The sequence below is a fragment of the Dicentrarchus labrax genome, unplaced genomic scaffold (assembly GCF_905237075.1).
Source record: "Dicentrarchus labrax unplaced genomic scaffold, dlabrax2021, whole genome shotgun sequence".
Lineage (NCBI taxonomy): Eukaryota > Metazoa > Chordata > Actinopteri > Moronidae > Dicentrarchus > Dicentrarchus labrax.
This window is the reverse complement of record NW_026136708.1, coordinates 18969125-18982436: the sequence shown is the minus strand read 5'-3', so window position 1 is coordinate 18982436 and position 13312 is coordinate 18969125. Positions and strand designations below refer to the sequence as shown.

At 39.7% G+C, this 13312-nt stretch overlaps 1 protein-coding gene across 1 annotated transcript; it reads right to left on the bottom strand.

Moving 5' to 3' along the window:
* Positions 1-33: 33 nt before the first annotated feature.
* On the bottom strand, positions 34-11921 carry si:dkey-119f1.1 (Structural maintenance of chromosomes protein 6-like). The gene is made up of 27 exons (XM_051408838.1): positions 11855-11921; positions 11297-11476; positions 10646-10781; positions 10019-10124; positions 9624-9760; positions 9119-9180; positions 8879-8959; positions 8650-8751; positions 8170-8289; positions 7950-8048; positions 7556-7702; positions 6498-6586; positions 6229-6393; positions 5894-6072; positions 5462-5663; positions 4938-5052; positions 4481-4641; positions 4188-4323; positions 3745-3825; positions 3387-3557; positions 2899-3036; positions 2508-2653; positions 2204-2329; positions 1891-1996; positions 1082-1234; positions 795-892; positions 34-553 (listed from the first exon to the last, which is right to left on the bottom strand). Exons 2-27 carry the CDS (start codon positions 11423-11425, stop codon positions 460-462), a joined length of 3279 nt encoding a protein of 1092 aa, XP_051264798.1. The 5' UTR covers positions 11426-11476; positions 11855-11921; the 3' UTR covers positions 34-459.
* Between the last annotated feature and the right edge of the window lie 1391 nt (positions 11922-13312).

Below are 13312 nucleotides of genomic sequence, written 5' to 3'. Positions count from 1 at the left end.
TGTGTTAAAAAAAAACACCCCACCAACGCTGCATTTATCTCTTAACTCTTGGTTTAATGAATATTAAATATTGCTTACAATGACATCAATAACTCCTTCAACGTGCCTGTTTTAACAGTTAGTTTGCCAGTGGATATAAAAATATGTTTACTCCCTCAAAGTAACGGTGCTTGCATTCAGTGTTGTAGTACAAAACATTTTACACACTTCCAAATAAAAAGAACATTGAACAATTGTTTTTTTTGTGTACGAACACAGACAGAAGTAATCGTTCTCAAAAAAATAAAAAATAAAAATCCACCTGATAAGTACAGAACAAGTGGCTGAGTGGCTGAACTTCCTTTAACATGTTCCCAGAAAATGATAATCAGCATACGACCCCCACGTCCGGGTGGAGCGTCTTAGCACCGGCTAGTGGTCTCGTTACCTCATCTGATGTTATATTACCAGCCAGCAACACTACTGGTCCTCGTCTTGATTCGTTTGTGCATTGTTTTGGCCACGGTCTGGATCTTTGAGACGGAGGATGCGGATAATTTTGCTCACTGGAAGACTGGAAAAAGATGAAGAAAAGCAACAAAAGATGACAAAGAGACCTTTGAGGTTAAGTGGCTTGTGCTCTTTCCCAGGGAAACTAAGCAGCATACTAAAAATCACATGGCCTTTACTGAATGGATTGTCGTCATGGCTCATTTACTAAAGGAATATACAGTTACTTAGTCAATAAATCACATTCTGGGTGGTCGAACTGCTTTGACATACAGATACATAAACAAAGATGTATCGGCGATTACCTCATGCTTTGCGGGGTGAGGAAAATGAACTGTCTGTAGCGCTGACCAGCAGCTACCTTCAGCATCATGTCCATTGATATCCTCCTGTTCACCATGTCCTGATCAGACAAAACATATCCCAAGATTCATGTTATCTTTTGATAAATAAGGCCAAAACACTGAGACAGCCGTTTCAAGTATGAACTCCAAACTTTCCCTTTCCCCACCCTTCTGAAGAGACGAGCTCAGTTTGCAATTAAAGCAGCATGTACAAACTTGCAACGTCAATAAAAACAGGCTCTTATTACCATGTAAACATCAAACTCATCAAGACAGCGGAAAGGCGCCTCTGTGATGGCCCAAAGAGAGAGAACAAAGCAAACAGTGGAGAAGGACCGCTCGCCTCCAGACAGGGACCGCATGTCACTCAAGTCAGCCTTGTTTCCCTGGCCCGGCTGCACCTACAGAGGAGTGGATGACAGATCAGTTTTGTACAAGAAATCTTTCCTGTGAGCATTCAGAAATCAGTGTGTTCTTATTTAGACTTTCTGCTATATTGTTTAGTCTGCAAGGCTCAAAATGTTCCTCAGAGTCACGCACATTCAGCAGAAAAAATGAAATCACCCGAGGCCACAATCAGTTTTCATAATTCTTAATTTAATTTCATAATTCATTGGCTGTTTCTGATTGGTGTCAATGATGGAAAATAACAATCACAAACTCACTACAGGGACATTGTATATTTAAAGTAAAAAAGGTTTTTTAAAAATCTACAAAAGGGAAGGGAGAAGATCAAATAAAAAAAAGATTTGCAAGCTTAAACAAATGATCTATATATAAGCTATAGGAACACTCTAATCCAGACATCCAGAGTGAGTGAAGGTCAAACGTGCCCCACACACCAGACCTACTGACGGCCCCCACACGGCGCAAGAGGAAAGGGAGAGACCTCTGTTTAAGTAAGCATTTGTCATGTAGCAGAGCTTGTGCTGGTGCCACCTTCTAATTTGCAGCAACTAACATGATGATGCATAAATGTAATAATTTTACTTTTTAAATGGGGAAAATGAGGCTAAAGTGTTGTCTGACTGATTAATCAAACAAACATTCTTCTTACTGAGATGGAGAGGGTTTCATTCTTGTGGTCAAAGGTCATACTTCCAGTGTAGCCTCTCTGGGCCAACATGCTATCAAAGTAGTATTTACAGCGGGCAGAGAGGAACCTAAGACACAGAGAGATGCAGAGAAAAGGGATCAAATGGACAAGGAAGAATCGAGGAGGACAGGAAGTCTCAAGCAACAGGTTCCCTTTTTTGATATGTTAATCCATTATCTTGAAGAGAAATATAACTAAATTACTAAGACTAAAATTGTTTCCGATTTCACATTTTGTCTAGCAATGGCAGTGTAAAGGCCATTTTCCAGCTTACCTCCTGAGCTCAGCGTAAACCTGGAGTCTGTGGTTCATAACACTATCCAGACTTCTGATGAAGCTGTTGAGGTTCTTCATTTGCTGAGCCATGTTCTTGTAGCTCTCGAGAGCCTCGTGATACTGCCTGGTTGTGTTAAAGATAAAGAGAGAGAGAGGAAGGTTTACATGTTAAAATGAATTAAGAGAACTGTGTGCTTGCTTTACTTACATTTGTCTAGTTACATGAACCAAATATATGTAGCTACATTTCATTACTTGGCAATTATTACATTACAATCTGACACAAGGGTAGAGTAACATACCTCACAACCTCCTCGCGGTCCCCCTGCTGTTCCTGCTGGGTTGTGATCTTGACCTTGAGACGACTGATCTCACTGTCCAGACTCCTGGCTGTCCGTCGAACTTCCAGGCGCTCTGGACAGATTTTGGTGGCCTTGGTCACAGATGTCTGAGCAGTAGCGTAAAAAAATAATCAGTTTCTGAGACTCAATGCAGGTGAAAACTATAATGTAATGTTATAATGTCTATAACAATCCTTTAATGGTTACTTAATAATAAAACAAAACAATCAAAAAAAAGATATATTATAGATTAACAATGCTCCAAGGCTATAAATTAAACTTATATTAAATTGATTAAATGTCTGCTGCTCTGTGCATTTAACAACAAATATTGTTAGTCTGTGTAGCGTACCTGAAGTTCCTGCTCTTTGCTCTCCAGGTTGGCCTCGAGGGTCTGTATGTTGAGGAGATGGGCATTGCGTTTCTCATCGTAGTGTTTCTTGTGATGCTTGCACTTCATCACCTCCTGATCCGTCTTACTCAGCTCCTCCTGTAGCAGGACAAAAGGACAAGAGTAACTACATGAAGTTCAGCCGGATGAAGTTCAGTCACATAATGAGGTAATAATGCAAGCTGAAATCAAACTTAAAGCTTCATGCAGAAAAAGGCAGGTAAAGCCTCCCATCAAATAATGGGATATATTCAATTCTCACCCCACCCCAAGTATCTGAGACAACACCGGAAATGTAATTAAACCTGATTTATGAGAATGAAGTACAGAGGTGCTAATGTCGGCCTTTTACCACAGCAGCTGCTCTGAACTTTTATTGGAAACAGGTGCTAATGTTAACTTTTATCCCAATGACAAGACACAGGGACATTTGGGGTTGGGGATTTTACCTTTTTTGAGTCTGCCTCCTCTGCGACCGTGTTGATCTGCTCTTTGTGCTGCTTGTACTTCTGCTCTGCCTTCTCGTGGGAGGCCTTGTGGGAGGCCATCTGAGCTCTTGCCTCATCGTACTCGACACGCTTGGACGAGATCTTAGAAACAATCTCCTGAAGATCTTCCTCCTGTTGTAGAGTGGAGACGGACAGCATGTCATGTGGAGCGTCTGTGCTTATGGATTGTGAAAAATATTACTGACTTTCATTCCATCATAATTAAATATTTTCTTTGCTATGTGGAGCTGCTGATATTAGTACAATGTAAGTCCATCAGGTCTGATTATTGTGCTGCATTTATTTGCTTTGTACAAACCAAGGGCCTGAGGTCCTCTGACTGAGGCTCTTCCACATTTTTAAGGTCCGTCAGCTCCAATTGTAGCTTTGTAGCCTTGTCCTAGAACAAATACAGAAACTTCATGAGGAAATTCATAATCATATCAGAGTAGAATAACAGAAATTTGATTTAGAAATCCATTTTTGACAACTGAAAAATCCTCTGCTTCTGTTTAATCTGAAAAATGTATAAGCAGTTGATAAAAAACACATCAACAACCCAATTTGGGTTTATAGATATTTTTTTTAATTATTACTATTATTATAATAATAGGAAACATATTTAGTGTGAGGTATCAGTTTGATACTCAGAAAGGCTAAGGAATTACCATTAAACATTAAATAACTGACTTGAAAAATCTTCAGCATTTCATGATATCCTGGAGTCAGAAATAGATAAAAGGTAAATCATAAAAGCGTTACTTTGCTCGACTTCTGATCTATGTGGGTTCTTCTCAGAAGCCCTTCGTTCTGTTTGATGTCTTCATCTAACTTTCTCATCTGTTGCTGGAAGCGATCTGCCTGAGCTTTCTGGTTCTCCATCTCCCTCTGCAGGTGCCTGAGATGAAAGAGGAACCAAGCAATTTTCAAACACAGAGAGACCCTGAAAAGTTAGCTGGTGACCAAAAGTATCCAGATGAGAGGTTCTTCCCACGACTGGTTCGTCAGGTAAAATTTGACTTACTGCACCTCCACATACAGACACAGACACACACCTGATCTCCTCTTCAACATCTCCTGAGAGGTAGTTGGCTCTGGTCTGCTCAGCGGTGTAACTACGATTACTGAAGATTTGATCTCCGTCTTTAGAGAAGGCCTGGTTACAGTTCTGAGGGGGGTTTTTGTTCTGCATCACTCTCCGAGCATCTGTACGATTCTACACAACCACACGGAAAGAAACAAAACTCACGTCAATGCACCAAATCTTCTGAATACTAAAATGACATGGGGTTTCCACTTTCCTAGGGAGGAACTTCCATTAGAAGTGCTAAATATGAACCCAGGTTATAACAGCTGAATTGTTGTTTTTTGTTTTATTACAATATATGTATGTATATATGTATATTGTATTACATCATACAGAAAGGGTATATCTCTCCTGTCTTTGCATCAGCTTCAAATACATGGCTACATATGTTCCTGGGGCTTTTCTTTTCTTGTGAAGCAACTTACCTTAATGAGTAAAATACTCTCGATACCCCTTTGATCGATCAGACAGTTGGCAACGACTGGGTCTTCAATTTCTAGAGCTTGAAGCACGGAGGGGTATTCAGGGTGATCCACGGCCCTGTCACAAAGACAAAACAAACCACTATTGATTAAAAGCCTATGTTTGGCTTGAATTCATGTCAATTAATATGTACTCCAAAAGTTGTCACAGCAGAAAGAAAGCATCAAAAACAACAGCAGAAATATATCACTTTTAATTTATGTAATGTGTTTTAAACTGTCACAGTATTGCTTCAATCATGGCTCACAGACATTATGTGCTCAGTCTTAGACCTGTTGTGCTTGTGAGGGAGCTGTACGTTTGACAATATTGAAAACTTATTATCACAGTACAATACATTGTAACATGCTACTGTTCGCCGTGAAGGAGGAAATCTTCAAAATGAAGATGATTTTTTCCTCAAGGCAATGCACTACTAAGACAAGCTTTTAATACATGTTTGTGTAAATACTGTACATGTCCTCACCTCTTTCTTGTGTCATGGACATGTGGGAGAAAATGGCTGGTGATGATGGCAGGTCTACGGCCAGTTGGGAACACTTTGGTCATGAGGCCCTGTAGCACCCTCTCATCCTCATGGTTATCGCAAGTGAAGGCCTGAAGCTGGCCTTTAAGACATACTTCTACAGCCAAGGCCATCTCTGGGTCCTTCAGGCTAATAAGGTAACCTGTTGAAGGAAATATGAAAGAGAAGACAAGTAAGAACTGCACAGATGTCACCTTTTGGCCTTTTTGGTATCTTATTACATATTAATCTTATTATACACCCAGGCAAGATGTACTGTAACTTCGGGTGCTTTGTTGTGCACATCATGCGTGATTTTGTGATTCAAAAGACTGAGGGAGAAGTCAAGGCCTGGGTGCCATAAAGATTCATCTATGCACAACCAAGTCTTACCCAAAGGTCCTCGAGGTCTGTGCTTGAACTGGCCCCTTTTGTGAGCTTCCTGGATGGCATTGAGGAGTGTGGGCATGTGCTCTCCAAAACGCCGCAGGCGATTGGACCGACTGCTCTCCATAGTCTTCAGGTTTCTTCTGTGGACATCAATGGACCTCTGGACCATTTCCTGCTCTCTCCTGAAGACAGAAGGAGGTGGGTGTTTTGATTATGTTAGAGGTTACGTTAGACTGTTAGACTGAAGGACCTAGTACTTTTAATCCAGCTCGATTTCTAAACTCATTGTGAGGCATGGGGTACGGAGGTTCTTGAGGATGCGGTTTCTATTTTCCTACCTCATCTTTCCTTGTTCCTCCTTGGCACGGCTGCAGGCGTGCTGATACTGGTCAATCTGCTGGCCCAGAGTGGAGATGTGGTGTCTCAGGTTTTCCAGCTCAGCCTGTATCTGCTCCATACGCTCCGTCCTGGCCTGGCTCTCCACTCCTGTTGTCTGACTGATGCTAGAGGGAGAAGTGAAGGACAAAAAGCACAGGGGAGTCCAGAATAAAAACATGTTTCAACTTCTCTGCAACACAGAGAATGTGAAAACAAGAGGAGGTCGTACTTCAGCTTGAGATCATTTATCCTCGAGGACAGCTGAACCTTGTCCTTTTCCAGGTCCCTCAGGTTAGCCCTGCATCTGTGAACAGTGACCTAGCTCAGACACATAATTGAAGAACAGAAACACTGGTTAGTTACACAATGATAGCAGTAACAGCTCTGCCCCAGATTATATCTGACATATATCAGGATGTTACGATACACAGTTTTTTTTTTTACTCTTGTAGATCTTCAGTGACATATTTAGAGTTAAACGTTTTTATCTGGACAACATTTTGAGCTTTTGACTAAAATGTTTTTCTATACCGTGGCTTCAACTGGCTCAAGCACACTTTTTTTTTTTTTACAAGCAATGTATTTTAGTTGTTCTAAAAATTATGAGAAAATGACAATTCTCACGTTAAAGCATATTTAAAAAAAAAAAATATATATATATATGTTCAACATTAAATTGAATATCACAAAAACTCTAAGAAGCTTTTTAAACTGAATCAAAGTAACAGACATCAGGGTCAGACGGACCCCAGGATAGAGCTCAGTGACACTTGTGAGCATTTTGTACAACAGGATGTGTGATTCGGTTATATCTAATGATTATGAAATAGATCTGGCAACTAGAGTGTGCACTGAAATATGGAGGTTTGGCAGAGTATTAATTTAATCATATTTAAACATACTGTATGCTACTCCCCCGGGGGAGGGGGGAGAGAGAGAGAGAGAGAGAGAGAGAGAGAGAGAGAGAGAGAGAGAGAGAGAGAGAGAGAGAGTCGTGTGTAGAAGCCCAGTATTACAACCACATCTGCATAATGCTGCAATTGAAGTCTCTATGCAAGAAAAACCCTGATGTCCTTTTTCCTATGAACACCATTCAGTGCTGTAAATAAAGCATCATATGCCAGTGAACAACATATTTGAGGTAACTTCAAAGAGGGTCACTCCACTGCATTCCCTTAGCCAACAGTTACAACCTAAAATAATTTCCAGTACTCATATTAAGTGACTGAACCCACTGACAGCAGCATCCACCTTACAGGCTGACTAATGCATTGTCTGAGCTCTGACCTCGCTGGACTTGACGAGGGTATTTTGTTTCTGGACCTCGGCCTTCAGCTCGGAACATTTGGGCTGGAGTTCCAGGAGTTGCTGCGTGACCCCATCCAACTGTTCCTGGGTCTGCTTTTGCTTCCTCTCAGCCTCCTCGACCTTATTCTGCATTGTTACATAAAAACAGATCAAGGGAGGAGGGGGTTAAAGGTTAGAGGACAAAAGAGGGCTATGCATGGACAAGTGAAAGGTTGTGGTGTGAGCTACAAAACAGAAGTAGTTGTTTTTAAATTACTAGTAATTACTGGTTATACTACAAACAAACTAAAACAAATTTCAAAATAAACTAGACTTAATGAGAATAAAATACACTTACATTATACTGTGTTTTTAAACTCTAACACTAACTCACCTTCCATTCATCCACCTTCTCATCATATTTCTCTGTAGCACGTCTGTCTGACCGCAGCTTCTCCTTCATTGGCTCCATCTCCTTCTCCACCTCAGCCACCTGCAACATTTAAATCACAGTCAATAGTATTTAAAAGAATTATCTTTTAAGTTTCATAAGGACCTTGGGGGAGTGGGTGAAGGGTTGGGAATTCTCAAAAAATAGGAGAAAATGATCTCACCAAAGCCCAAGCCATTTGCTTCTGCAACTCCTCCAGTTTGGTATGCATTTCATCAAGTGATGCCAGGTTCTTGTAACGGTCCTCTTTCTCCTGGTACTTCCGCTTCAAGTCCTTCAAGCACTGTAACAGTTGTATAATAATCATATATGGTCATATAAAACATGGTTTAACAAGAGTAGCTGCTATGCTTTACTGGCTAGTTATGCTAGTCAAATGGTTAAACAATTAAAATTGATCTGATAGTATATTATAGTCCTGTACCACAGCTATCTGCTGCAGCCAAAAACAACACTATCAGCTAAACAATGAGCTGGAACTGTATATAAAATGGCCCAGTGACACAGAGCGAAGCAGCAAATTTGGGCCTCTCTGTAGGTTCATCAATACGAACGAACCCTTTCACATACGTTACTGTGCTACTGTAAAATGTCGGTTATAGCTACTTAAAAAAATGAACATGTCAGGAGGACTAATTCTTACTTCACTATGTTGTCCAACTTTATCCTCTGTGACATGTTTGGTGGTTTTGATGTAGACAAAGTCCTCTCTCATCTGCTCCAGTTGGGTAGCTTTCATAAAAAACTGCAAGAGGAATGAAAAAAAAAGATGAATAAATAAATGAGTAACCAAAACAATCTGATTAATTCAAAGTCCACAAAAACAACAGATAAAAGATTTACATTAAAAAATTAATTTATTTATAAATTACCTTATATTTGTCCCCCTCTCCTTTGGAATGTAGGAAGTATTTGCTCATCTCTTGAGTAAGAACTGACACAGGATTATTGACCTTTGGAAGAAAACAAGTTACTACTGACCCTCTGTCACCAACACAGTAACTGACTGAAGTCCTGTGGAAACTAACTGAAGTAGGTTCATCCCACAGGATTTAATTTTGTTGTATCAAAGTTGAAAACATTGTACTGCGTAAAATTTTTAAAGCACTAACCTGTATATTAAAATTGTCCAAGATGGCTAGTAGCTCTTCCTTTTTGTTTGAGACAAGTTGACCTATAAAAAGGAGAAGAATAAATCCTTAATGGTCATGTAATTATTCCAGCTGCTACAGGAAGTGGTCATTTGTGTACTTCTATTGCAAAACTGTGTCTTAATCCTTTTAATTTTCACTCTTGCTCTCTTTTTGACATTTTGACTTGTGAATAGAGATACTTTTATCATTGTATAATCAATATTGATCAACCTGCTCATTTGTTTTTAATTGATTTTCTAATGATTGACATACACATTGTTACAGCTTTCATTTCAGCTTTTAGTGACCATATTTGTACTCTGCACTTTAGCTTTTAAGATCATAGCCTAATGATTAATAATTTAAAATGACTACTTGAATATGATACAGTAGCACAATGTAGCAGTAGTCTCGCACCATAATACTGTAGTATGATAATAATTATAATGTAGTATAATAATCCATAATTCTCCACATTCTTTACCTGACTTGCTCCTCAGTTTATAGGTTCTCAATCCATCGCGTGTTATTCTCAAGTCTACAATGATGGCTTGACCATAGACCTCAGGTTTGTAAGCGTCTCTTCCTTTGTTGCGCAGGGTGATCGATACGTCAGCTGAGCTGAGGAGACAGAGTAACACAAATTAAATCTATTGAGAGTCAAGTGATATAATTTTTAATAAAAGTTACATTTACGTGTCTCTCACACACACACACACACACACACACACACACACACACACACACACACACACACGCAGCCGAGTGGGGTTAAGAGGAGAATGTCAAACAATTCTGTCCAACCTGACTGGCAACTACCACCCATCTCAGAAAGAGACACAAAAGAATGTACATCAGACGATGTGATGCAAGGTTTACCTTTCTCCTTCTTTCACAAAACCCTTGAGGGATGAGCCTCTATTTGTGGCCTGTGCATTCCCGCCTAAGGCAACTATGAGAGCTGTCAGAACGGCACTCTTTCCACCTGTCACACAAGTAATTTGTACACAGAAAAGAAAAACAGACACTGTAATACACAAAAGAACTAAACGGAAGATAGGACAGACACAAAAGAACAGAATGTATGCCAGGTTAATGTGCACTGTTTCCCATATAGAGGCTCTACGTGAGCGGCCCACTCTGGTATGCATCCCCACCCCACCATCATTTCATAATACATACAGACCAGCAGACCCTCAGCCCTGCTATATTTCCAAAATACAACATTTATTTAATATGCAAATGGTTATTTATTTCTTAAGAGTTGTCTATGTAGATACTTTTTGGGTAGTGGCTGTTAGAAAATGGAGACGTTACAGTTTTAACTTTATTTAGCCTGTGCCAAGAGACTATAACATTAACCTTCATTACAACAGCTTTAGGGTAAGCTTAGGGCATCAGTTGCCATAGTAACAAACACAGACACTCATGAAAACTGGAATGAGAAACAACTTAATTTCAGTTCAAAAGATACTTAATAACTTAAAGTTAAATGGTTACACTCACTTCCATTGTTGCCGACAACAAAGTTGACATTGGAACCAAAACTGAACGGGCCGAGGTGAGAGTGGCACATGAAGTTCTTCAGCGTGATGCTCTCCACAATCCCGGCGTCACTCACCACATCACCAGTGGACTGCACCTAAACACAAAGTTATGTATGTCACTTCTCACCAATACACGCTTCACATATGACGCAAACGTAACATATCGACTTGAGCTGATCATTTTCGAACAATCTCAGAGAATCAGAGATAGTTTTTCTGCAGGAACAAAAAACTGTAAGATGTTTTACAGGATGACAGCAGGAGAAGGATGTAGAAGAACAACTACCTGGACAAATTTGACACATTACTTCAGATTCATTAAAAAAATAAAATTTAATTTAAATGCCATCCACTAATCAGAAGGTTGGCGGTTCGATCCCCGGCTCCTGCGGCTGCAATCTGCACCCCAAATTGCTCCCAATGCTGTGCATCGGAGTTTAAACGAACTAGTTTCTGTTTGTGATTTTATGAATGGGTGTGAATAAGTGAATGAGGCTAGAAAGGTGTACAGTGAGTTATGGATGATTTCTGCTATTAAATCAGCATATCTCTGCTCCACGTCACCCTCTTGCCATCCCATAAACACTTCCTCTAGATCCACAGTGCACACCTGTTTACTCAGTGCAGTATCATTCTGGTCACCATCAGAAACATCAGCATCTTCCATGTCTTCCTCCTCCACCGGTTTGGCCCGTTTGTGGGGCTTGTCACTGGCGGAGCTGCTTTTTCTTTTCGACATCTTGGACACCTACTTTTTTTTTTTTTTTGGGGTGTGGGGGGAGAAACGAAACTGAAAGAGAAAGAGGAAAGAGAAAAACACACCCCCCCCCCCACCCCCCCCCCCCCCCCCCCCACACCACACACACACACACACACACACATTAACTTAACTTTATTAACTCGCTACTCTTCAACCGACTTTTCAGAACAGTGGCAGAAAACAGTGACCCCCCTTTTTTTTGTTTTATTTCTATTTTTAATTTGACGTTGGCAAAAGTCACATGAAGTTAGCATTAGTTAGGTGGCTAACTGATGCTAACACGCTGGAGATGAAGGTAAACGGGGCAAATTCTCGCCAAGCAGCAGTTTGAGTACGTTGCGGGCAGCTTTGCGTCGTTGTAAGAGACCGCACGAAGTGATATGAGAGGTTATAAGAGGGACTGCTTACCGAGTTGGCGGCGGCGGCGGCGGCGCAGGACTCAGCTGATGGGAGGACCACCAACCGTCTTATCCCGCGTCCCTGGGAAGTCTCGCGTGAAAGTACGAGATCGTAAGCTTTTTCTTCGGTTGTTTACTGACGGTCGGGAAAGGTGTTTTAAGTGCTTTACTGCCACCTTTTTTTATTATTACATTAATTCTGTGTTTTCTGTAAATCTTTTTCTGTCAGTTAAAAAGAAAAAAAGTGTAATATTTCTATACATTTTGCTTCTTTTTCCCTCTTTGTATTTGTATAATAAATAATAAATAAATAAAATGCAGCCACTATACTCTTTTTGTTGTTATCATTATCTTTCCTTATTTCGAGTTATAGAAACAGAGCAGGGTATTTAGTTCTTCTCCCTGTCCTAAATCCCATAATGATAACATTTAAATTCTTCTTTTATTTCTAAATAATAAACCAACCTTTCAATAATATATTTTTTAAATATATAAAAGAAGAAGCTATTGGTCTATAACTCTCTGTCAAGCTTGGGTCTTTACCTGGTTTACTGATGGGAACAAATCTCTTCTTTATTCCAGTCACTAAGATTATTCAACAGCTTGTTTGATCTTTCCTTGAAGTTATCTTTTTCATCCTGCAGTGTTTATGTTTCTTCTCTCTCTCTCTCTCTTTTCCTCATTACTCCGTTTTATTTACATTATGCACTTTAACAAAGGTCTTAGCGAATAATTGTTCTTATTATCTATATATCCCTATTACCAGACATTATTTTGATCATACACTTTACTCTCTGTAATGGTGCTTTTCTACCTAAAGAATGACAATATTTCCTCCAATAGGCCGACTCTCTTCCAGTCCTCTTTATTATTTTCCTTACTACTGCCTGCTTTTTTTAAATATTTAATATAATTTTGAAAACAGAGTTCTTGTCAATGCTATGGAAGCCTTATTTCAACTTTGTTTTGCTTTAGTTCATTCTTGTGTCCAATGTGGAACTAACTTTGTACTTGTATTACCCCCTTGTTTCTACTCTACCAACATCAAACATCATTTAAACACACTAACTTAAATCTTTATGATCCCCTCTACTGTAGTGTGTGCTCTAAACTCCCCACCCCGGATTACTTTCCCTCTCTAGTGTTCCAAAATGCTTTCTCTTTCTCTAATTGTTTGCATGTGTTATAGAAATGTATTTTTTTTTATACTTCCTTCTTTGGTCCATACTTTGAAAACTATGAATTCGAACTCTTGTAAATCCACTGGTTCCATCTTTGCGTATGCTAAAATATCCTTTAATAATAAAATCTAGAACTGGTTTGATCATGTCTCATGCATTCATATAACATCTGGTTTTGCTTTTAATGTAATGATATATCCTTTCAAGTCTTGGTGATTTGCAGGCAGACTTACAGCATCCCACTGAGGTATAAACATTGTGGTATAATTTGAGCACTTCCCTCTGAG

Coding starts and splice junctions, on each gene's coding strand:
- si:dkey-119f1.1 (XM_051408838.1), bottom strand. CDS start 11,425: ATGTCGAAAAGAAAAAGCAGCTCCGCCAGTGACAAGCCCCACAAACGG. Junction 7,703..7,949: donor AGAAGGTGGATGAATGGAAG/GTGAGTTAGTGT, acceptor GTAACAATGCAG/AATAAGGTCGAGGAGGCTGA. Junction 3,558..3,744: donor CAGAGGACCTCAGGCCCTTG/GTTTGTACAAAG, acceptor ACTCTACAACAG/GAGGAAGATCTTCAGGAGAT.